Consider the following 26927-nt stretch of genomic DNA (forward strand, 5'->3'; position numbering starts at 1 on the left):
GGAAGTCTTCATATGAAGACTTCCGGGTCATAGACGCAGGGAAAAATACCGGCGCATGCGCAGTAGTGATTATATGCTTTGTCCACAGTTAGGCAAAGCATACTGCGCAAGTGCGATCGGCCATATCAATGCGCAGGCGCGAATAAACAACGGCATTTGTGATATTCACAGAAGAAATTAGGTCCAGCAAGCCAAGGTGGGGGGGAAGGAGAATAAGCCAAGCCCATCGCCCAACCAGACCGCGGCGATTTCCATACATCGGAAGAGTGATAAAAAAGGTATTTATGCATCGAAGGTGCGGGGACAGGGGGATCAGAAGTACGACTAGAATACTTAGCTAACATGCAATTCAATGATATCTTTAGATGATATCTCGGCGACGCGGGATTTCCGTTACAAACAGAGAGACAGACAGAATTAGACGATTATATTGGAGACTAGATGGAGGCCCGATGCTATCGCATCGGGAGAGCGCAGAGATATACTCACCTTCCGACGGCCCCCGGACTCTTTCCCTCCTCTCACCACGTGCCCGGCATCTTCCGGTCCCAGTAATGCTTTGCGCGAAAGACCGCTGATGACGTTGCGCTCTCGCGAGAGTGACGTCATCTCCGGTCCTTCGCGCTAAGCATTGCTGGGACGGGATGATGCCAGGAGCGTGGAGAGTATGTCTCTGTGCACTCCCGATGCGATAGCATCGGGCCTCCATCTGGTGTATATATTGCTGTATTATAATGTTTACAAATGTGTTTTATGGTAATTGCCTGCGGTACTGCTACATGTATGACTATGTATTACTGCTCATCGTTTATGGTATTGCCACATGTACTTACCATTGTGTACTGTATAATATTATGTGTCTTTTGTACAGTTAGGGAAAGCTAGTGCATCCTTCTTGGGACATTAGAGGAGGGCACTCTTAGTACATATTTGCCCCATAGACCGGTAGATGTAATTATGTTGCGGGCCAATAGATAGGGGCATACTAGTTGGGCTTGATAGGCTGTTCATAAAGGGTTAATTGTAAGAGGGGCTGCTGGGAGTTAAGGTTAGTGCTGAAGAGCAGTTTAGTTAGATGGGGCCAGGGCACCCAAGTGTCCACATGTGCTATAGGCCCGGACAGCTCAGCAGCCACGTAACGTTAAGTCGTTATAGCCCATGTTACCCACGGCCACTGCATGTCTTAGGAGTGGGCCAGAAAAGGAAAGATGTGGTGTCTCATCGCCTGGGCCAATGCTTTTAGGGCAGAAGTTGGCTGAACTAAGGAGATCACAGAGGGATCCACCTCAGATTTCTAGATGTGCTAATTACAATCGTTATGGTGCTGCAAACAAAAGTATGTGCCCCCTTCCAAAGTAAAGAAATGTAGAGTAACATTTTTCAATAGATATTTCAAAAACTAGAAATCAGGTATTAAGTACAGGGGGAAAAATTCCACATCCAAACTACACCCCAAACTCTTGATTAGTGGGAACTTAAAGAAGTGCACCGCAAGTAAGACACAGGCTCTTTCTGCTGATTGCTTATTAGAAACCGCCTGACCAATTCTACTTTCGAAGACTTGTGCCATGGATTACTTCCTGCTGCGTGGATCAGCGGATCTGAAAAGCATAGCTGCAGTGAGATGTGGCCCCGCCCCTGAGGAGCAGCTACTAAGTGGTAAAGAAAGGAGAGAGGTGAGTATTTGGAAGCCGGGACAAAGCCCGGATGTGCAGGAACAGTGGGACTGAGCCCAGAAATCGGGACAGTCCCAATTTGGAACCATTGGGAGCTATGGTGTAAGCACTTGAAACTACCTCTGACTTCAAAAAACAATGCAGCTAAGTTAGTCACTGATCATAGGTTAATAGAGCTAATAAAAATAAACTCACTTTTGCAAAGCATCACTCGTAGGTTAATGTCTTAAATGGGTATTCTGGAATTTACAGACAGGATGACGTAAATTTTGGTGTCTTGCTTAATCATCCCAATGTATAAATGTCATTTGGGTGGCTGAGTCCTTTAACTGCTAACATGATCTGGGATGATACTGTAGGCATCAAGTCTCATATACAAGTTAGTAATTCCTTCTCCCTCGGAAAATTATCTCTAAACGTCCCCAATTCATCACCGAGGATGAACGACACCTCAGGATGTCAGATGGTGAAGTGCTGAGTTTAGATTATATTGTAACCTATTTATCAAAGTCAGAAAAGCTAGTGAATTATGCTCCTGTGGGGTGAGCCTCTGTTGTGCAAAAATTGCAAACCTTTGGAAAATCATCATGGGCGCCTGTGGATATAAACTTCCTGACTCTTCGGGATCCTCTTAATAATGTCCCCAAACTCGCAGCTTCAGGGTTCACATACTTTGTCATACATTGGAAATAGCAGCACAAATAAATAATGAGCTCACAAAGGTGACTGACGCTCGTGGGCAGAGAGTCCAGATCCTACGACGATGGCCAGGATCACTGTCATTCTAGGTAAGGAGAATTCCACTGCGCATGCACAAGAAGTCTGTACATGTCCAATGTAAAAATACGCACAAAATAATTCAGTTTTGACAGTGTATTGGGATTTTTTCCATACGTATTGTGTTTTTTATAAAGTGATAATTTTCGAGGCTCTGACGCTTCTGCTATGTTTTGTATCAGTCAGTAGTGGTTGATATAATCCGTGTGACCTGATTAGATTGGCACTGCCCTCATATAATTGTATTTGTTCTGTGTAATACCAGTGATACAGTTCATAACCTAGGCTTCCTGTGTGACTTCCTGAAAGCGGAGCCGGTTACCTTTGGCTCCTGACACTGATTGTCTGCACCGATTACACGTGTTCTGGTATAGAGAGATGACTTGTTCCCTTTACTATTATTACAGATGGGTGTGAGCCATAGCCAGAACATGGGACAGAGGACAGAAAATCGTACACTAGTGCAATGCGGGTGGCAGGGTTGATAGCTGCCTGTGGTTGGCCACTGGCTGATGATGTTAAAGCATAGCTCCCAACCGTTCCGGATTCCGCGGGACAGTCCCGTTTTTGCCCCGCTGTCCCGCCCAGGACTCTATTTTTCCCGCACTGCAGGGAGATAAGCCGCACGACCCCCCATGCACCCCATCCTCGCCTTCCCAGAGACTCACCGCAGCCACCTTACAGCCTGCAATGACATCACTAGGCTGTTCTCTTCTGTGGCACAGGACCTGTGATGATGTCACAGGAGTGGAGGAGTCAGGGGTCACATGATCAGGTGCCTCGGTGTCTGCAGGACTCTGCTGAGCTGGTCGTCATGGTGCTGGATGAAGGAAGTTTATGTGTGGGGTCAGGAGAAGTTTACAGGGTGGATGTAGCAGAGCTGTGCGTGTACAAGGTGTACGGAGCGGAGCCGAGTGTGTGCGAGGTGTACGGAGCGGAGCCATGTGTGTACGAGGTGTACGGAGCGGAGCCGTGTGTGTACGGAGTGTTCGGAGCGGAGCCGCATGTGTACGGGGTGTATGGAGCGGAGCCGTGTGTGTACGAGGTGTATGGAGCGGAGCCGTCTGTGTACAAGGTGTACAAAGCAGAGCCGGGTGTGTATTAAGTGTACGGAGCGGAGGTGTACGGAGTGGAGCCGTGTGTGTACAAGGTGTGCGGAGCGGAAATTTGTACGGAGCGGAGACATGGGTGTGCACAAGGTGTACGGAGCAAAGCCTCGTGTGTATGGAGCGGAGATGTGTACGAGGTGTACGGAGCAGAGCCGTGTGTGTACGATGTGTACGGAGCAGAGATATATACGGAGCGGAGCCTCGTGTGTACAGGGTGTAGAGAGCGGAGCCGCGTTTGTACGAGGTGTATGGAGCGGAGAGGTGTATGAGGTGTACAGAGCGGAGCCGTGTGTGTACGAGGTGTACGGAACGGAGCCCTGTGTGTACAAAGTGTACGGAGCTGAGCCATGTGTTTACGGAGCAGAGCAGAGCTGTGTGTGTATGGGGTGTACGGAGTGGAGCCGCGTGTGTATGGAGCAGAGCCGTGTGCGTACGGAGCGGAGCCGTGTGTGTGTACAGGGTGTACGGAGTGGAGCTGTGTGTATGGAGTGGAGCCGCGTGTGTACGAGGTGTATGGAGTGGAACTGCGTGTGTACGGGGTGTATGGCGCAAAGCCGCATGTGTACAAGGTTTACGGAGTGGAGCCGTATGTGTACAAGGTGTACAGAGCGTGGCCTCGTGTGTACAAGGTGTACAGAGCAGAGTCGCATGTGTACGAGGTTTACGGAGTGGAACCATGTGTGCGAGCGAGGTGTACGGAGTGGAGCCGTGTGTGTACGAGGCAGACAAAGCAGAACCATGTGTGAATGAGGTGTGCAGAGCTATGCATGTACAAGGTGTATGGTGGGGAGCATTAATACCTCCCAACCGTCCCGGATCCAGCAGGACAGTCCCGATTTTGAGTCTGCCCTACTGCCCTGGCTGGGAGGTTACTTTTCCCGCGGACACGGGAGTACACGGCAGAGCCCCGAGGAGCACTTTAAAATTCTCACGTGACGTTCCACTGGAAGTGACGCGCTGGAAGCTGACCGGAAATTAGGTTATTTCGGGAGGAGATTCTAACGGAACCATGGAGGCACTTCAGGGAATGCTTCAGATTCATCACCGTATCCTCCGACAGTGTGGACAGAGGGATCGCCTTGGACTTTATAGAATCTTTATTTCTTTCTCTGTTTCTTTCTCTCTCTCATTTCTTTCTTTCCCCTCTTCCTTTCTTTCTCTCTCTCATTTCTTTCTTTCCCCTCTTCCTTTCTCTTTCTCTGTTCTTTCTCTCTGTTCTTTCTTTTTTCCCCTCTTCCTTTCTCTCTCTAATCATTCTTTCACGCTGCTCTTTCTTTCTCTCTCTGTTCTTTCTTTCTCTCTCTGCTCTTTCTTTCTCTCTATGTCCTCTTTCTTTCCCCTCTTTCTCTCTCTCTCCGTTCTTTCTGTCCTCTCTTTATCTCTCTCTCTTATTTCTCTCTCTGTTCCTTCTTTCTTTTTCTTTCTCTCTGTTCTTTCTTTCTCTTTCCCCTCTTTCTTTCTCTTTCTGTTCTTTCTTTCCCCTCTTTCTTTCTCTCTCGCTCTCTGTTCTTTCCCCTCTTTCTTTTTTTCTCTCTCTGTTCTTTTCTGTCCACTCCTTTCTCTCTGTTCTTTTTCTTTCTTTCTTCTTTCTTTCTCTCCGTTCTTTATTTCCCCTCTTTCTTTATCTCTCTGTTCTTTTTTCTGTCCCCTTTCTTTCTCTCTGTTCTTTCTTTTTTTCTCTGTTTCTTTCTTTCCCCCCTTTCTTTCTTTATTTCTTTCTCTCTGTTCTTTCTTTCCCCTCTTTCTTTCTCTTTCTCTCTGTTCTTTCTCTCTCTGCTCTTTCTCTTTCTCTCTGTTCTTTCTTCCCCTCTTTCTTTCTCTCTCCCTCTCTGTTCTTTCTTTCTTTCTTTCCCCTATTTCTTTTTTTCTCTGTTCTTTTTTTCTGTCCCCTCTTTCTTTCTGTCTGTTCTTTCTTTCTCGCTCTCTGTTTATTTCCCATCTTTCTTTCTTTTTCTCTCTCTGTTCTTTCTTTCCCCTCGTTTTTTCTTTCTCTTTCTCTCTGTTCTTTCTTTCTTTCTCTGTTCTTTCTTTCCCCTCTTTCTTCCTCTCTGTTCTTTTTCTCTCTCTGTTCTTTCTTTCCCATCGTTCTCTCTCTCTATTCTTTCTTTCCCCTTTCTTTCTCTCTTCTTTCTTTCTCTCTCCCTCGCTCTGTTTTTTCTCTTTCTTTCCCCTCTTTCTTTCTCTCTCTAATCTTTTTCTTTCTCTCTCTGTTCTTTCTTTCTCTCTATCTGTTCTTCCTTTCTTTCTCTCTGTTCTTTCTTTCTCTCTGTTTTCTTTCTTTCTCCTTTCTTTCTTTGTGTTCTTTCTTTTCTCACTCTCTGTTCTTTCTCTCTCTCTGTTCTTTCTTTCTTTCTTTCGTTCTCTCTCTGTTCTTTTTTTTCTGTGCCCTCTTTCTTTCTCTCTGTTCTTTCTCTCTCTGTTTCTTTTTTTCTTCTTTCTTTCCCCTCTTTCTTTCTCATTCTCTATTCTCTCTTTCTTTCCCCTTTCTTTCTTTGCTTCTTTCTTTTTCTCTGTTTTTCTTTCCCCTCTTTCTTTCTCTCTCTGTTCTTTCTTTCTGTCTCTGTTTTCTTATTTCTCTCTCTCTGTTCTTTCTATTCCTCAGTACCAGTCAATGTGCCAACAGTACCAGCCACTGTGCCCATAATGCCAGCCACTGTGCCCGTAATGCCAGCCACTGTTCCCTCAGTACCAGTCAGTGTGATTAGCAGTGCTAAATGGGTGTGGTTGGGGCGTGGACATGGGTGTGACCAGTTGTGAAATGGGTGTGGTCAGGGTGTGGCCTAAAAAATGTCATGACGCGCTGTGCGCATTGCAGCCTTTATCCTTCTTTTCCTTTCAAAAGTTGGAAGGTATGGTTAAAGGATTAATCTGCAGCTCTTCTCCAGACATGGAGGCTGCATGCAGGTAACAGCTAATCCACGTACTGGTAAGGCAATCATCATCAGGAGAACTGTGAGAGTAAATCACCAGGTTGTTGAGATGCATAATGCCAATAAATATTTAACAGGAGAGACTGGTAAAGTGTGCAGTGCCGTGTGTGAATGGACACTACCCGGTACCATGACTGGCTTTGGGCAATACAGTTCTTACTTACAAACTACATTTCAGGCCTAATATTTGTCTTCCTTGGCTACAAATTACATTTCTTCAGCTCACAATTCATGTCTATGTGCAGCGCTCCATTCTTTCCTATTTCCGTACAGCGCTCACTTTTCTGCAGAATGCGGATTACATGTGAGGCTGTCACAACCGAGAAGGTTAAGATCAGTGGACGACACAACTTATATCTACAACGAGATGGAATGCAGTGACGAATGTCCTAACCGTAGGGAACGAGAGATGGGGGAACCTCCTGAGCTCCAACCTGAGCCTGTTCCTAAACTCCCATAATGCCCTAAGCGGGTCCTTCCACCCTGTCGCTGTCCCATGCCTGGACTCTGATTGTCACCTCACTAATCCCTGGCTAGTGTACTGGCCAGCAAGGATGCTAGCTTCAACCATTGCAAATGATGAACAACACGGAGAGGAACAACAACAAGACAGACAGATAGAGGGGAACTTATACTTAACAACTGTCTCTTCTGTAAATTACCACACAGCAGAGAGTAAGGCACCAGGACCAAGTACTCCAAGAAAACAGCGGATTCACTACTGCAACCAAAGCGCTCCTTAATCCAGGCTTGGTCATCATAGATTACTCTCAGCTGATTACTCTGTCAGCTGATCGGTCATGTGACTTTTTAAAGGATGGTGGGAGTGGTCACCAACCACATCAGTTTACTAGCAATCAAATCAGTTGCCAGCAAGGAAACTGACATTTAACCCTTGCTAGCCTGAAAGGAAAAAAGCTACATTTAAATTATAGCGGAACCAGAGCTGGCGCAAATCCAAAAATGAATCATGGCAGTGTAGTGATACATTGTACGATGCCAAAGTAATTATAAGGAGGCGGCAGGGAACCTTACATGCCTCCTCTCTTCTGGACCCTGTTCTCACACCCCCTGAGGAAGACAATACGAAACGTGCATTGGGGTGGAGGGAAGCACTGCCAGACCCCGCATCAGCATGCTGGACCTTGATCGGACCGTCACACATTAGGTAATATTAATTTGTGCCCGATTTGTTAATAATGTATTACATCTGCATGCAGCAGTTTTACACCTAATATATTTAATACACATTGTGAATATGTGCAGGCACTTGTACCTTCTACTGCATACTTCTGCCCTATAAAAGGACATTTGAATATATTAATACAGGGCAGGGTCTTTTTTCCTTTTTCCTTTCTAAATACAAGCCTAGTGTTTTAGTGTATGGGACTCCGTCTAATTATGGTCCTCACTAGGTATTTATGCTATAAAATTATTTATATGCGGTTTTGTTCTGGCAGTTCCTCCCTCACACAAGAGGCATCTTGTTAGTATTAATTTTTAATTGAGTTCATTCATATTAAGGAATTTGTTAATAAAATAATACATTTTTAAACGAACACAATTGTGCAAGTGGTTATCTTTTTGTCGGCACTGGGATTTGTCACTATTTCAGGTCTTGCTGGTGGATTTTTCTCTGTTTATTGGACTTTTTTGATGATATCACATTAGTGATAAGAGTATAGTGTAGCATAGAGAAGGACTTAGGCAGCACAAGGGTTAACCTGATGGGAGGGGCAGCTAAGAGCAGAGTACTTTTTAGTCAGAATACTTCCTGGTTCTGTCAGACACCTGGGCAGTCTGCCCAAGGGCAGGACATATGCAGTGGACAGTAGCAAGCTGTGGGGACAAATCTGCGGATGGTAGTAAGGGACCCCCAGCTGAAGAATAGTGTAATCGGGCACCAGCTTAAAGGAATCATCCCCAGGAAGGATTCAGAGTATAAGACCGGGGTGGGAGCAGCTGAGATGGCGTTCCCGGCACCTTTACCTATTGGAACCGGACAAGGGGATGACAGAGAGCTGGTGATGCTGAAGGTATAGATGGGACATGGACTGTCCAAAGGGACTGCCCGTATGGCAAAGGAAGGGAAAGTACAGGAAACGTTGCCCTGTGTGAACTGTGCTGCTGATGTGATGTTACTGTTTAGGAAAGTTCAACTTTTGGAAAAGAACTGTGACTCTGTGGTGTTACCTGGAGCCTGAAGGTCAGAAGCTGGAGTAACCGAGATAACCAACTGTATAGTAGTACCAGGACTTTATCCTTTCATGTAGAAGGTGCCAGGGTGCTCACTGACTGTTGCTTAGTGAACTTGCCCACGACTACCACCCTGTGCCACCTTGTTACATAATTACAATATACAGGGCCATATACGTCCTCTATTATACCGCATGCGGATTAACTCTCAGGATGTTACAGGTCCCTTCTACCCTCAGGAAAACATATGTTCTATACAAATCTACCGGCTACCGGGGTTCTCTAGAACCATTCACTTTGGCATTGGGATTGGAGTGGCACCAATGACACCCGAACTACATATAACTGCTTGGACGGATACACGGAAAGCAGGTATCTTACACCTGTCCTATGATGTTGCGTTTATACACACCTGCTGATAGTGTATGCATCCTGGCTAGAATGTGTAGATGCGATGTCACTGGTGCCACTCACCACCCATAGTGAAAGTGAGTGCCACCGAGGAACACCATTAGCCCATATTGCAATCATATGTGGTGCTGATTGGAGACTACTTTCTCAACACTCGAGCAGCAGATGACTTTCCCCAGCGAGCTGCCTACAGCACATACTTCTCACACCTAATCCACACTATTCTCTCTGCTGTCCCGTGGGCTGTAAATCAACTACAACAAAACCCTTCAACCATTGTACCCATCAGAGGTATATGGCCCCTTTTTTCTCACAATGGGGGATCATAGACCTCCTGTCCAATGCTACTAATGGAATTAGAAAACTTTACTCACTCTTGGGGTTTTATTTGGCCACTTAATCTCATTTTGGGGCTGCTCAGAGAGCTTGGTCAATGCAGAGATTGCATAAATAATAACCTAGGTAGAGCCTACAATAAAGAACAATCAAGTGAATGGCTCTTCAGTCTCTCTCTGATTGCAGAACATTAAGATCACGGGAGTAAAATGAATTTCTTCCTCCACTGAGACGTCTGAATAGTTTCATAACAAGATTTCAATATAGAACGTGCGCACGTAATGCAAAGATTATCACCTCCGCTCCTATAGTGCTCTTTATTAATGGTGGGATTCATCCTCTCAACACTACCCATGGGGATAAAGGGGAACTGATCAATGAAACACCCCAGATCTTACAATCATATAGTCATCATTTTGGACACCATCCATTAGCCAGTGGAAAGTCACTGCAATGACCTGGAAGACTCAGGATGTCCATATAGTATTTGTTGCTCAATCAAATAAATCATGTCAAGTCCTCCATGGTGAATATAGCAAGAAGGACTGACACTATAAGCTTCCACTTTTGTCAGTGCTTAGCTGTCAAATTATGCTGGGAGTTATAGTTTTACAAATTCTGGAGATGCCCAAGAAATGCATGTCAATGCAACCTTGTGTAGGCAGCGGAGACACCCTTGTGTAGGCAGGGGAGAAACCCTTGTGTAGAAAGGGGAGACACCCTGGTGTAGGCAGGGGAGACACCCTGGTGTAGGCAGGTGAGACACCCTTGTGTTGGCAGGGGAGACACCATGGTGTAGATAGGGGAGACACCCTTGTGTAGGCAGGGGAGACACCCAGGTGTAGAAAGGGGAGACACCCTTGTGTAGGCAGGGGAGACACCCTTGTTTAGGCAGGGGAGACACCCTGGTGAAGGCAGGCGAGACACCCAAGTGTAGGCAGGTGAGACACCCAAGTGTAAGCAGGTCTGATCTCCCCCTGCAGGGGAGATGCCCTTGTAGAAGCAGGGGAGACACCCTTGTGTAGGCAGCGGAGACACCCTTGTGTAGGCAGGGGAGACACCATGCTGTAGTCAGGGGAGACACCCTTGTGTAGGCAGGGAGACACCATTGTGTTGGCAGGGGAGACACCATGGTGTAGATAGGGGAGACACCCTTGTGTAGGCAGGGGAGACACACTGGTGTAGGCAGGGGAGACACCCTGGTGTAGGCAGGGGAGACACCCTGGTGTAGGCAGGGGAGACACCCTGGTGTAGGCAGGGGAGACACTCTGGTGTAGGCAGGTGAGACACCCTTGTGTAGGCAGGGGAGACACCCAGGTGTAGAAAGGGGAGACACCCTTGTGTAGGCAGGGGAGACACCCTTGTGTAGGCAGGGGAGACACCCTGGTGAAGGCAGGCGAGACACCCAAGTGTAGGCAGGTGAGACACCCAAGTGTAAGCAGGTCTGATCTTCCCCTGCACTCTTCTTTCCTGACCACTAGTCCAAGTTAAAGGCTTATTTTCAAAAATCAAGGTATCCCCTCTCTACAACGTGCTGATTTCAGGAGATCTGACCAGTGGGACCCCCAAATTTCCTGATAATAAGGGTCTGGAAACCTAAAAACGCAGATCTGCATCCTTGTCCTGAATGGAGCAGAGGGAGCTGTGCGCCCTCGGCCTCATTCATTGTTTATGGGGCTGTTGAGCACTGCAGTCAGCTATCTCTATCAGTCCTGCCAAAAATAGTGCGGTGTGGGGGCCACACACGTGTAAATTCATTCAGGATGAAACTACAGAGGCCCGCTCTCAGAATCCCTGCAGGTACCAGCAGTCGGACCCTAAGCGATTAACAAGTTATCTTCCATCACATGGATGTAGATGTTAACTTGATTTGAGCAATAACCCTTTAAAATCCCAATAACTAGTACATCATATAAAGAACTATTTCCGGGAATTCATCCAAACAAAAGAACCATGTAGTGAAATGGAGACGTCCTCTTAAGTCAATAACCCTCTTCCATTTACCGTGGAGGACATCTCCTTTCATGGATAATCGGCAATGTAACACTCATTTCAGGCTGGTCGCAATAGGCATGAAATTCAAAAAGATTAGTGTAAGAAATCGCTACAAATTACAGACATCTAATGCAGAATCTGTACGGCGTAGCCGTTTATCATGGAGCAGCCTCAGGATCACACCCCATGTGGGCGCTCCCTTATTAGTATAGGCTGTCCGTACTCTCCATGACATCGTCTAATCAGTGCTGTGCTGTTACACTATGCCGGGACACATCATATCGACACAGTATTGTCTGTAAGTGCTCATTCCCACTTACGTTAAAATCGGACGAATGCAATTGTGTGTTCATCTGCGTTTTTTTCCAGCTCGGATCGGATCACGATTGGACTGGAAAAAACTTGCAGCATGCTGCGACTGTAATCAGAAATCGGATTGCATCCCGCAATAGAAGTCAATGGGTGCAAGACAAAAAAATCGCACAGCACTCGGACTATGAAAGTGCTGTCTGATTTTTACACAACAATCTCCTTGGAAAAGCCGGCAATTCCTCTGCTGCGCACAGTAAAATCATGGTGTGACAGGTTAGAATAGAATAGATATATACACATAGAATACATAGATATATAGATGTTATCGACACACTCTTGCCACTCATACAGGGCAAGTGGGAAGAGTGAGGCTAAGTGCCAGAATTGCTGCATCTTAGAGATGAGCTTTTTCTGGGGCGGCTGAGAGGTGATGTTTTTAGCCTTGGGGGGGAGGCAGTACTCATGGCCCTTTCCTAGGCTATTAATATCTGCCAGCAGCTGTCTGCATAGTCTTTGTTGGTTATTATAGGGGGACCCCACGTCATTTTTTTTGCGGTCCCCCATTTTGATAGTAAAGGCTAATTATACAGCTGTGAGCTGATATTAATATCCTGGGAAGGTCCATGAGTATTACCCCCTTCCCAGGCTATAAACATCGGTCCCCAGCTGTTAGATTTCCCGCTGATGGTTAACAAAATTACGCCGAAGCCCATGCCATTTTTTCAGAAAAATAATCTTTTATTAATTAAATACATGTACAGTAAGCTGCACACACACTGTACTAATTGTATATGTCACTGACATCTGTATATCTACTGTGTATTTACTGTATGTAATCCATCTATTCTATCCTGTCTGCTCCTGCTGTTATTTTACACTACGCAGCTACTGAATTGCCAGCTTTTATTCTATTCTATCTATTTATCATATACAGTACACATACATATATAAATATTTATATATATGTGTGTGTGTGTTTTGAAGAATATTTCCTTTGAAAACGATGTGTAAATGACTCAACCTCTCCAAAACTGAACTTCTGCTCCCGCCGTCTACTAACCTCCCTAAATCTGACATTTCCCTCTATGTGAGTGGCACCACAATAACACCCCGGCAGCAGGCGCGCTGTCTGGGTGTTAGGTTAGACACCAATCTCTCCTTCACATCCCATATACAATCTCGTGCCCGCTCTTGCCGCTTACACCTAAAGAACATCTCTAGAATCCGCCCGCTTCTCACCATGGAAACAACAAAAACCCTCACTGTAGCATTGATCCACTCCCGCCTGGATTACTGCAACGCTCTATTAATTGGCTTCCCCGTTACTCGACTATCCCCTCTTCAGTCCATACTTAATGCAGCGGCCAGGATCGTCCATCTGGCTAATCGGTGCTCGGACACATCCGCTCTTTGCCAGTCCTTACATTGGCTGCCCATTCATTATAGGATCGAATTCAAAGTACTTGTTCTCACCCACAAAACTCTCCACAGTGCAGCACCCCCCTACATCTCCTCCCTCATTTCTATCGGCCTAAACACCGCTGCGCTCTGCAAACGACTTTCGACTAACCTCTCCACTAATCCATACCTCCCATTCCCGAATCCAAGACTTCTCCCGAGCTGCACCAATTCTCTGGAGTACTATACCCAAAGAAATTAGGACTATCCACAATTTGCATAGTTTCAGGCGCTCCCTCAAAACACATTTGTTCAGAGCGGCCTATCACGTTCACTAATCAAAGTCATTCTATGTGTAAGTGTGCATGTGTAGCCCATTCACTATCTCCATCCATCCCTCACTCCCTCAAGATGGCTGGACCATCATTGTAAATACATCATTGTAAATACACACCTGTACATTGTATCTCCCCCACCTCATTGTAGATTGTAAGCTCTCATGAGCAGGGTCATCTTATTTTGCTTTAATTATTGTATTGTTAACGTTGTTACTTATGACTTATGTTTGGAACTGTTAAACTGTAAAGCGCTGTGGAATATGTTGGCACTATATAAATAAAGATTATTATTATTAGAGAATTTCTCTATGTAAAATCTCATGTTAAAATCGCATTGCAGTCGGATAGCAATCGCACTGCATGCGGATGTAAATCGGGTGCTAGGTGTGAAAAATCGGATTGTACTCACATGAAAAATGCATGACACTTGCATTGCACTCGTCCGACTTTGAAGGAACAAAATCAGACTGATTTTAAAACCACTAATGTGGCTACAGCCTTACTGTGCTGTGCTACTACACTACTGTGCTATTTGTTACTGTGCTGTGCTGTTACACTACTGTGCTGTGTCTGTTACTGTGCTATGCTATTACTGTGCTGTGTCTGTTACTGTGCTGAGATGTTACACTACTGTGCTGTGTCTGTTACTGTCCTGTGCTATTACTGTGCTGTGTCTGTTACTGTGCTGTTACAATACACTACTGTAAGTCAGGCTAGACTAATACAACATCTGTTGTTACCATCTTTTCAGTTAGCCATTAAAAGCTGGCTAACATGGTACAAAGATATATACAGTTGTGGCCAAAAGTATTGCCACCCCTGCAATTTTGTCAGATAATACTCAGTTTCTTCCTGAAAATTATTGCAAACACAAATTCTTTGGTATTATTATCTTCATTTAATTTGTCTTAAATGAAAAAACACAAAAAGAATTGTCCTAAAGCCAAATTGGATATAATTCCACACCAAACATAAAAAGAGGGTGGACAAAAGTATTGGCACTGTTCAAAAAATCATGTGATGCTTCTCTAATTTGTGTAATGAACAGCACCTGTAACTTACCTGTGGCACCTAACAGGTGTTGGCAATAACTAAATCACACTTGCAGCCAGTTGACATGGATTAAAGTTGACTCAACCTCTGTCCTGTGTCCTTGTGTGTACTACATTGAGCATGGAGAAAAGAAAGAAGACCAAAGAACTGTCTGAGGACTTGAGAAACCAAATTGTGAGGAAGCATGAGCAATCTCAAGGCTACAAGTCCATATTCAAAGACCTGAATGTTCCTGTGTCTACCGTGCGCAGTGTCATCAAGAAGTTTAAAGCCCATGGCACTGTGGCTAACCTCCCTAGATGTGGACGGAAAAGAAAAATTGACAAGAGATTTCAACGCAAGATTGTGCGGATGTTGGATAAAGAACCTCGACTAACATCCAAACAAGTTCAAGCTGCCCTGCAGTCCGAGGGTACAACAGTGTCAACCTGTACTATCCGTCGGCGTCTGAATGAAAAGGGACTGTATGGTAGGAGACCCAGGAAGACCCCACTTCTTACCCCGAGACATAAAAAAAGCCAGGCTGGAGTTTGCCAAAACTTACCTGAAAAAGCCTAAAACATTTTGGAAGAATGTTCTCTGGTCAGATGAGACAAAAGTAGAGCTTTGTGGGCAAATGCATCAACATAGTTTACAGGAGAAAAAAAAGAGGCATTCGAAGAAAAAAACACGGTCCCTACAGTCAAACATGGCGGAGGTTCCCTGATGTTTTGGGGTTGCTTTGCTGCCTCTGGCACTGGACTGCTTGACCGTGTGCATGGCATTACATTATGAAGTCTGAAGACTACCAACAAATTTTGCAGCATAATGTAGGGCCCAGTGTGAGAAAGCTGGGTCTCCCTCAGAGGTCATGGGTCTTCCAGCAGGACAATGACCCAAAACACACTTCAAAAAGCACTAGAAAATGGTTTGAGAGAAAGCACTGGAGACTTCTAAGGTGGCCAGTAGGGTGACTGCAAAAAATCGATGTCGGAATTTTGTCCATCTGGACCCCTCAAAACGATTCCCCTTTCCAGATATTGAGATAGCCAAAATTTGAGCTCGATCAAACGACGTTAACCCGTGCCGCTCGTCGCTCAAAGTTTGAAAAAATCCAAATTGAGGTATTTTAAGATTTAGGTATTTTGCATAGTCTGTTAGACTATAAAGAGTGTGACAACAACATTGCAGAAATAGCCCTGACCAAATTTTCGAACCATTTGTGGTATTTGAATGCAGAGTTGGTGGGATTATCGTTTTTTGATCCCACCATTACAGACAATGAAAAGTTGTTAATGGCTAATAAATTGCTCAGTAGCACAGATGAACCATCAGAGCACGCTAGGGTTGTAAATCCAAAAGTTAGGAAAGAAAAATTAAAAGAGGTAGGAAGTAACCGACTTTAACGACCTTCTGACAAAAGATGAAGAACAAAAGCAATATGTCCTGCAAGTTGTAAGCAAATGCCGAGCATTATATTCTGACGTTTCAAAAACTACTTTAACAAAAGCTCTAGAATAGATTAGATAACTATGTAAAATTATCAACTCATGTAGGTTAGCGTGCTCTGATGGTTCATCTGTGCTACTGAGCAATTTATTAGCCATTAACAACTTTTCATTGTCTGTAATGGTGGGATCAAAAAACGATAATCCCACCAACTCTGCATTCAAATACCACAAATGGTTCGAAAATTTGGTCAGGGCTATTTCTGCAATGTTGTTGTCACATTCTTTATAGTCTAACAGACTATGCAAAATACCTAAATCTTAAAATACCTCAATTTGGATTTTTTCAAACTTTGAGCGACGAGCGGCACGGGTTAACGTCGTTTGATCGAGCTCAAATTTTGGCTCTCTCAATATCTGGAAAGGGGAATCGTTTTGTGGGGTCCAGACGAACAAGATTCTGACATTTTTTCCCCCCATATGAGATCCGGTCACCCTAGTGGCCAGCAATGAGTCCAGACCTGAATCCCATAGAACACCTGTGGAGAGATCTAAAAATGGCAGTTTGGAGAAGGCACCCTTCTAATATCAGGGACCTGGAGCAGTTTGCCAAAGAAGAATGGTCTCAAATTCCAGCAGAGCATTGTAAGAAACTCACTGATGGTTACCGGAAGCGGTTGGTCGCAGTTATTTTGGTTAAAGGTTGCGCAACCAAGTATTAGGCTGAGGGTGCCAATACTTTTGTCTGGCCCATTTTTGGAGTTTTGTGTGAAATGATCAATGTTTTGCTTTTTGCTTCATTCTCTTTTGTGTTTTTTCATTTAAGACAAATTAAATGAAGATAATAATACCAAAGAATTTGTGTTTGCAATCATTTGCAGGAAGAAACTGAGTATTATCTGACAAAGTTGCAGGGGTGTCAATACTTTTGGCCACAACTGTATCTTTCCTGCATCACCATGAGTATTCCAAGTCTGAATAAAAAATATAAAAAAGTCAAAGACCATCATCACATTGTTCATTACAGGGTAAGACAGGGTAAGACTCAATCAAAGCTTCAACTCTCTTTCAACATAAATTACCTATATCTCGTAAACACTGATATTATGCTTAAACAGATATTGGCCACCCCAGGATATTTTCTCCTGTCCTCGTCATTGGTCATCTAATTCTGGGGATGTTTCAGGAGCGCAATGAAATCTTGCCTTCAAAATCAGTACCTGGGAAACAGAGAAGACTTTCATTTGGAAAGAAAGTGAACCATTACTACTGTACATGGAGGTCACTCCACTTGTGTAACATTGTCAAGGTGAATTTTTTTTCCTCATTTTTTTTTTAAATAAAAAAGCCAAGTTTGTATTTTAAAAGGCTTAGTTATGGGAAATATGTAATAGTTTTTAATACATTCCTTTTGTCTACAAACTCTTTGGAGATATAGAGTTTATCAAACAGAAGATGATCCTAAAATAATTTCTAATTTTTTATGAGTAGTTTTTTTTTTATGAAATGCAATAGTATGAAAATGTAAGAAAATACCTAAATGTAAAAAAATAGTAGTGTGCAGAGGCTTACAGTGTTACCATGACACTTGGGACCCAGAGAGCCCCTAAATCCCCTCTGTTCCTTATGAGGAGACTGTTACTATGTTGACATGTGACAATTATTATTGTGACAATTGTCACAATATGTGACAATTATTGCCCCTATTACACGTTATATCAGGGGCCTCTCTGGCATAAGTAAAACCACATTAGGGGTCATGGATTGAAATTAAATAAATGTAAGCCCTGTAATCATCTGGCCTATAATTAAGCATGAGGGGGACTGTGAAGACACCAGAGTATATCTTACCCAGACGACTATGTTTTTGCAAACCAAGAAGAATAGAATTTTTATCTGTATATTGGCTTGTGGATTTAAGTGTTTCTCTCTGGTGGGTCAAGAAGACAGACTTGCATACCATTTAACATACTGTGTAAGTCTGTAATAGTGACATGTACATAGTGTGTGTTTATGTGTGTTTATTGTGTGCTCATATGCTAATTATGTATTGTATTCTATAACCAGTTTGCTGACTTTGAAGGTAGATAGGCTGTGAGGGTGGACTGAAGGACACTGGGTAAATCTAAAAACAGATCACATGCCTCGGGTATAAAAAGGCTCAAGAGACAGAGAAAGCAGATCTCATCACACAGAGCTACCAGTCGGACATTCTGCAAAACATGCAACGGACGAGAGGACTGCAGCCAATTCATCATGGCACCGTCACGAGGGACACGGATCTATGATTACATAGGAATCAACTTAGGAGTTGTTGGCTCTGGTTGGAAGGACACAGATCTGATCCAGTGACCATCTCTTAACCATGGATATGTTTGGAGAAAGCCAGGTTTTGGGACCCACCGGTCGCCTGGTTCCATGGAGATGGTCGGATAAGCCAGGTGGTGACTCTCGTGTCAACTGGCTTTGGACCTTGTACGGATTCTATGGACTGTTGTCTAACATTTCCCTACGTTTGTCGTTACCTCTTCTCTGTGTGTGTATCACAGGTGGAATAGGGACAATGGGAGCTCAGACCTTTGTGTCAACTGGCTTTAGACATTGTACGGACTGTATGGATCTTTCTCGGTCATATCCCTACGATTGTCGATATCTCTTCTCTGTGTGTTTATCACAAAACACACAGGTGGAATAGCGACCCTGGGAGCTCTGACGTAACATCAACCATTATCCCGGCGAAACAGCGGAAGGGTGTGACCTTGTAAAGTGCACTATCTTGGGGTAACTGCTGGGATTGTTCTGTTTGCTATTGGGTGTTGTGGTTCAATAAAGTATTGCCACACTGTTTTACCCTAACCCTGTGTTGTCTGTGTAGTGTTTTGCACACCAGGAAATGGAGCGGGTGTTCAGTGGTATGAGCCCTGGTCCATGCAGTCTTGCTAAAGGCTGCCGGGCCAGCGGACGAGAGCACCCACTGACCCCGTTTCTCCACAGGGACTGACAATTTGACTGGACCCAAGTCAACAAAAATACCTTATTCTGTCCTTCCTGTCACATATCATTACACCATACACTTGCCAACTTTTGGATTTTGCTTTCAGGGAGATTCTATAAGATGTTGTTGCAACCCACCACAGATTTTTCTTTACAGGTGAAACTTTTTTGCAGTAAACATCCCCCTTACAAGGCTCTTTTTTTTACATGAATGTAATTGGGGGAGTGATGCGCTGGAAAAAAATTGTCAATACTTTTGGGAGTCCACATAAAACTCTCCCAGAAAAGGGGAAGACTACTTCTACCTCAGCACCTGCACCTTCCATGGGGGTCAGGGGATCTTCTTCCGCACCCGCTTCTTCCATGGGGGTCAGGGGATCTTCTTTCGCACCCGCTTCTTCCATGGGGTCAGGGGATCTGCGTTCGTATCTGCTTCTTTCATGTGGTCAGGGGATTTGCTTTCGCACCTGCTTCTTCCATGGGGTCAGGGGATCTGCTTTCGTATCTGCTTCTTTCATGAGGTCAGGGGATTTGCTTTCGCACCTGCTTCTTCCATGGGGTCAGGGGAACTGCTTTTGCACCTGCTTCTTCCATGGGGGTCAGGGGATCTGCTTTCGCATCCACTTCTTCCATGGGGATCAGGGGATCTGCTTTCGCACCTGCTTCTTCCATGGAGGTTAGGGGATCTGCTTTTGCACCTGCTTCTTCCATGAGGGTCAGGGGATCTGCTTTTGCATCCGCTTCTTCCATGGGGAAGTTGCATTTTTTGTTGCTATTTACTTGTTCATTGAATATTTATATACATTTTTGCACCTTATTGGTAACTTTTGCCCCTGCATTTTGGTGTACAGCAGCCTTTTATTCTATTTTTGTCTATTTATGTGATATATCTAATAAAATTGTATCTTTTAAAGGATTATATTCCATGGTGCTGGTTCATTCCCCTCCTTTTCTTGGGAGATCAACCTTGGTTTATGCTGCCTACAATAAACCAAAGAAAGTTCTGAAAGCCGCAGTGTACCCGTGTCTACCTCTGTGTGAAGCTGAGTGAGCTGCTCTACCACACCATGTACAGATGTCGCACTGGTCTTCTGATGAATGTGCTTTACACGTAATGTATGAAAATGCCAAGCCCTTGTCTGGCACTGAGTGTTACTCCCAGATCTGGAGCGCGGAGATCTGGCATCATTATTTGCCGGTAGCGGTGTTTGTTGCTAGGCAACAAGCCTCAACATATACCAGTTGCTGCTTCGAAAAATAAGATTCATTAGAGACTAATATAATTAATTACAGTGGGAAATTATAATTTGAATGTCTCCCAATAAAGAGCAGATCCTTGGTTACCTGCACATACAAGTCCACGAGTCTTCCCAGGTAGATGCTGGGCGACAGACGTAATGGTTGTCAACTGGACAGACCCCAAATATCATGTAATTTTTCATTATTATGAATGAATGCCTTCCTACTTATGAACTATATAATACAGATACCGGTTGGTTGGATGAAAACATTTTTGAATTATGTTTCATTATTATGTAACATCTATGAAGAACTATTGGAATAAAGTAACCAAACATTTACCTTTTTTTTATTTTGCTGCCACTTTATTTGTCTGCAGATTGGTGGGATCCAGGTCCTGAGACCCCCAGAGATTTCTCAATAGACCCCCAAAAAGCATGCAGCTCAGGGAACAGGCGCTCAGACAGGAGAGGCCCCTGTGCAAGAACAGTATACGGGCCTCTGTGCAAGAACAGTATATGGGCCCCTGTGCAAGAACAGTATATGGGCCCCAGTGCAATAACAGTATATGTGCCATGTGCCCCTGTACAAGAACAATATATGGGCCCCTGTTCAAGAACTATAGATAGGACCCTGTGCAAGAACAATACATGAGCCCTTTGCAGCCCAATATCTCATCATAATGCACAATTCCACCTGCCCTTGAGGTGATGTGGCCCCTACACCTCTCGACCCTTGTGCAGCAGATTAGGTTGCACCAATGAGATGTCCGCCCCTAGCTCACAGCATATACTTTGTACTGAATCCATTCTCTGCTCTCTGTGCTTTCTGAGCTACTCACCTCTCAAGGTTCTATTGAGTGATCGGGGGGGGTCTCAGGACTTGGACCCCCAAACAATTTGCAGGTAGTGAAATTTGAGTAAACATGGTGAAAGTTTAGTTACTCTTTAAGAGCCATTGCCATTAATAACTCTCAGAATATCATTAATAGAAAGCTGCGTTTCCTCCGAAAAGTATAGGACTAGAAAGCGATTTCTGCAAAGAACAGATTTTAGATGGGAATAAAAGGACACCATTATGTGATATTGCACTTATTAGCTGAAGAATATGAAACCTCTAGATGCCATAAATCACTGTATATATCTAGAATTATGCAACAGTAAGAAAAACCGATACTAGTACCAGGCACCGCCGGTTATGGAAGGAGTGGAGGGATGCGCTGCATTAGGAAGATGGGACCGCAGCAACGCCACCCATGGTTTACTCTAAAGGTTCATTCACATGGCACAATTATAGTGGACGAGCGCTCCTGGGATGCTGATCATTCTGAAGACTGCTCGACATCCATCCTCTGCAGTGGCATAACTACAACGTTATGGGCCCCGGTGCGAACTTTCAAATGGGGCCCCCCATGCCAAAATACACGCACATCTCCGCTCTGTACACCTCGTACACGCGCGGATCCACACACCTCATACACGTGTGGCTCCGCATACCTTGCACACATGCGGCTCCGCTCCGTACACCTCATACACATACGGCTCTGCTCTGTCCACCTTGTACACACACGGCTCCGCTCCGTACAGCTCGTACACACACGGCTCCGCTCTGCCCACCTTGTACACACACGGCTCCGCTCCGCACACCTCGTACACGCGCGGCTCTGCTCCATACACCCCCTACACACACGGCTCTGCTCCATACACCTCGTACACACGCGGCTCCGCTTCATACACACAGCTCCACTCACCTCGTACACACGGCTCCGCTCCGTACACTTCGTACACACGCGGCTCGGCTCGGCTCTGTCCACCTTGTACACACATGGCTCCGCTGCACACACCTCGTACACATGAGGCTCTGCTCCCTACACCTCATACACACGGCTCCGCTCCGTACACCTAGTACACACACAGCTCCGCTTTGTACTCCTCGTACACACGGCTCCACTCCGTACACCTCGTACACACACAGCTCCGCTCCGTACACCTCGTACACACACGGCTCCGCTCCGTACACCTTGTACACACGCGGCTTCGCTCTGTCCACCTTGTACACATGCGGCTCTGCTCCGCACACCTCATACACACACGGCTCCGCTCTACACACCCCATACACACATCTTCGCTCTGTACACTTCGTACACACACGGCTCCTCTCCTTACACCTTCTACACACGCGGCTCTGCTCTGTCCACCTTGTTACACACATGGCTCCACTCCGTACAGCTCGTACACACACGGCTCCGCTTTGTCCACCATGGCTCTTCTCCGTACACCTTGTAAACACGCAGCTCCACTCTGTACACCTTGTACACACGCGGCTCCGCTCCAGACACCTCATACACACGCGGCTCTGCTCCGTACACCTCATACACGCGGCTCCGCTCCGTACACCTCGTACATGCGGCTCTGCTCCGTACACCTCGTACACACACGGCTTCGCTCTGTCCACCTTGTACATACGCGGCTCTGCTCTGCACACCTCATACACACACGGCTCCGCTCTGCACACCCCATTCACACATCTTCGCTTTGTACACTTCGTACACACACGGCTCCTCTCTGTACACCTTCTACACACGCGGCTCCTCTCCGTACACCTCGTACACACGCGGCTCTGCTCCGTACATCTCATACACACGCTGCTCTGCTCCGTACACCTCATACACATGGCTCCGCTCCGTACACACGCGGCTCCGCTCCGTACACCTCATACACGCGGCTCTGCTCTGTACACCTCGTACACACGTGGCTTCGCTCCGTAAACCTCGTACACACACGGCTCCACTTCGTACACCTCGTACACACGCGGCTCCGCTCCGTACACCTCGTACACACACGGCTCCGCTCCGTACACCTCGTACACACACGGCTCAGCTCCATACACCTCGTACACACATGGCTCCACCTGCACCCCCCATACACACATCTTTGCTCCGTACACTTCGTACACACACGGCTCCGCTCCGTACACCTTGTACACATGCGGCTCTGCTCTGTCCACCTTGTTACACACATGGCTCCACTCCGTACAGCTCGTACACACACGGCTCCGCTTTGTCCACCATGGCTCCGCTCCGCACACCTCGTACACGCGCGGCTCTGCTCCATACACCCCTACACACATGGCTCTGCTCCGCACACCTCGTACACACGGCCCCGCTCCGTACAGCTCGTACACACGCGGCTCCGCTCTCTCCACCTTGTACACACATGGCTCTGCTGCGCACACCTCGTACACACACGGCTCTGCTCTGTATACCTCGTACACACGGCTCCGCTCCGTACACCTAGTAGACACACAGCTCCGCTTTGTACTCCTCGTACACACACGGCTCCGCTCCGGACACCTCGTAGACACACGGCTCCGCACACCTCGTACACACGCGGCTTCGCTCTGTCCACCTTGTACACACGCAGCTCTGCTCCGCACACCTCATAACACACGGCTCTGCTCCGATACACCTCATATACACGCGGCTCCGCTCCGTACACCTCGTACACACGCGGCTCTGCTCCGCACAACTCGTACACACATGGCTCCGCTCTGCACACCCCATACACACATCTTCGCTCCGTACACTTCGTACACACACGGCTCCTCTCCGTACACCTTGTACACATGCAGCTCCGCTCCGTACACCTCGTACACACGCGGATCTGCTCCGTACACCTCATACACACGGCTCCACTCCGTACACACACGGCTCCGCTCCGTACACCTCGTACACGCGGTTCTGCTCCGTACACACATGGCTTTGCTCCGTACACCTCGTACACACACGTCTCCACTTCGTACACCTCGTACACACGGCTCCGCTCCGTACACACGCGGCTCTGCTCTGTACACCTCGTACACAAGCGGCTCCGCTCCGTACACCTCGTACACACACGGCTCCGCTCCGTACACCTTGTACACACGCAGCTCCGCTCTGTCCACCTTGTACATACGCGGCTCTGCTCCGTACACCTCGTACACACATGGCTCCGCCTGCACACCCCATACACACATCTTCTCTCAGTACACTTCGTACACACACGGCTCTGCTCCGTACACCTTGTACACATACACTCTGCTCCGTACACCTTGTACACCCCCAGCTCCGCTACATCCACCCTGTAAACCCCTCCTGACCCCACACATAAACTTCCCTCATCCAGCCAGCACCATGACAACCAGCACAGCAGAGTCCTGCATACATCAGGCCCCTGATCATGTGACCCCTGACTCGTCCCCTCCGGTGACCTCATCACAGGTCTTGTGCCACAGAGCAGCCATATCGTCAGGCCAATTGCAGCCTGGCAGACAATCAAAAGAACGGAGCTGCACAGCCAATGAGCAGCGCTGCGGCTCCGTGATCAGGCCCCTAAGGACTCCGGGCCCCGTCACAACTGCGACCTCTGCGACCATGGTTTTCCCACTCCTGATCCTCTGCATTGTTATCTGGTACCACGCTCTGTCTTCTTTGTACTCCCTCTATTCTGACTCTTCAAGGCAGCATGAGTCTCTAAATTCTTAGCCATTAATCCCTTACATAACTTGTGTGATTGTTGTACCCACATGCCAGGTGTCCTCAGAGAGTGCCAACTCAGCCAGCACTGACTTGTAATAAGTGTCCAGGAGAAACAGAGTTGATATTCTCTGAAATCTTGTATTAAGTACAATGCAGCAGGTGGAAAGAGTACTCCCAAACAGGGAGAAGCAAGGGCTAACATCATCAACTACAGAAGGGAAGAAGTGACAAACTTCAAAGAGCAGGGCTTCTCTCTAGCAACAACAGAATGCAATACATAACATAGAAATACAATACATAACAAGTTGTTTCCATTCATGGGACACAAAGCCCTCCTCTGCCTTGTTATCTGGTGCCACGCTCTGGCCTCTTTGTACTTCCTCCTCTGCCTTGTTATCTGATACCACGCTCTGGCCTCTTTGTACTTCCTCCTCTGCCTTGTTATCTGATACCACGCTCTGTCCTCTTTGTACTCCCTCCTCTGCCTTGTTATCTGGTGCCACGCTCTGTCCTCTTTGTACTCCTTCCTGTGACGAGGTCAGCTTATGCTGAGTCGATTTCTTTAGAGTGGACCCTCTGGGTCATGGCACCCACCTAAGGCGAGCTGACCTTGTGAGGAACCACCCCCTATACAGGGAGTGTCAGACCAAGGGGGTGAGCCACCAGGACTGCTGGAACCAGACGGCCGGCTCAAGTAGACACTAGGTACGAGTGTCTGACGACAAAGGACATGCAGGAAACAAGACAAGACAATACGTGAATTCAAGGTATCTTCATTAAGGCAAATTCAGGATAACATTAAGTGCAAAACGTGATAACAGGCAAAGACAGCAAGGTGCGTACGTGGCACGCCAAGGTCCATGGCATGGTATGTGCCAGAAGGTAAGCCCGGTTACCTGCAAGGACACGATGGCATCGGACTCCGGACAGCTGGCAAGGATCAGGGCATCTGGCTGCGGACACCAGCTCCGGACATCAGGCCGCAGTCTTCATGCTTACGATCTCTGGCAATGATGGCAGGTTCCGGGAATCCAGCAGGCAAACCAGGGTACAGGCAAGGAGGCACGACAGATCTCCAGACATGGTGCGTGTTAGGGAACACGCCGAGGTCCAAGGCAAGATTCCAGGCAGGGTGCGTGCTATGGGCACACCAGGGTCCAGTGCAAGGTGCGTGTGTAGGGGACACACCTGGTTTAACGTGCAAAGTACGGTGCGTGTGTAGGGGACACGCCAGGGTTCAAAGTTCAAAATACGAGACCGGGTGCGTGTGTAGAGACACGCCAGGGTTCAAAGTCCAAGGCAAGGTCCTGCGTGTGCCGAGGGACATGCCAGGGACAGGGTTCAAGGCAGAGTCCTGCGCGTGCAGAGGGGCACGCCAGGGTCAGGGTTCATGGCAGAGTCCTGCGCGTGCAGAGGGGCACGCCAGGGTCAGGGTTAAAAGCAGAGTCCTGCGCGTGCAGAGGGGCACGCCAGGGTATAGGCTAGGACCTGTGCGTGCTAGAGGGCACGACAGGGTACATGGCAAGACCTGCGCGTACTTTTACAGAAACATGGGGAGGTATGCCACGGGGCAGGCGAGGGCCTGAGCGTGCTAATAGAGGAGCACACAAACACAGTGCAGAGACAGCATGGGTGCAAGGAAGCACAGAGAGCACGGCTGGGGCACTGGCTAGCTGGTCGGGCTGCAGCACAGACAGGCGGGCAAGACTCCAGCAAACCCGGCTGGGGCATAACAGGCGACACAGCTGTCACTGACTGACGAGTACGGCTGAGGCACAAGCAGGCGGGCACGGCTAGGGCAGGCACGGCTGAGGCACAAACAGGAGGCTAGGAAGGCCAGGCGCATGCAAAGAGCACACGAAGAAACAAGGCAAGGCAACGCAAGAAACAAGGCAAGGCAAGGCAAGAAACAAGGTGAGACAAGGTACAGGGCAAGGAGCAGAACGTAGGCAGAAACACAGAGACAGGTCAGAGCGAGAACAGAGCTAGCAGCGGAGCATAGGCCGAAGCCCAGAGCTGGGTCAAGGGGGAGACCTTGAGACTAGCCCCGGAATGTGCCAGAGAGCACAAAAGGTAAGAGAGGAGGAATGGTGCATGTGCCAGGAGGCACAACAGAGCGCCATAAGTAAAAGGAGAGGAATGGTGCGTGTGCCAGGAGGCACTACAGAGCACCATAGGTAAGAGAGGAGGAGTGGCGCGTGTGCCAGGAGGCACAACAGA

At 46.9% G+C, this 26927-nt stretch overlaps 1 protein-coding gene across 6 annotated transcripts in view; it reads right to left on the reverse strand.

The window, feature by feature from the left end:
• BEGAIN (brain enriched guanylate kinase associated) overlaps positions 1 to 26927 on the reverse strand; it is a 293257-nt gene that overhangs the window by 122275 nt on the left and 144055 nt on the right. The window contains exon 2 of one of the 6 annotated variants that reach the window (XM_073577985.1): positions 17041 to 17178. The exons of the other annotated variants lie outside the window; for them this stretch is intronic. Coding sequence (XP_073434086.1) covers positions 17041 to 17123 — 83 coding nt within the window. The 5' untranslated portion in view covers positions 17124 to 17178. The remainder of the gene's footprint in view (positions 1 to 17040; positions 17179 to 26927) is intronic. 6 annotated transcript variants of the gene reach the window in all.

The sequence above is a fragment of the Dendrobates tinctorius genome, unplaced genomic scaffold (genome assembly GCF_039654945.1).
Source record: "Dendrobates tinctorius isolate UK_male_01 unplaced genomic scaffold, ASM3965494v1 ptg000058l, whole genome shotgun sequence".
Lineage (NCBI taxonomy): Eukaryota > Metazoa > Chordata > Amphibia > Anura > Dendrobatidae > Dendrobates > Dendrobates tinctorius.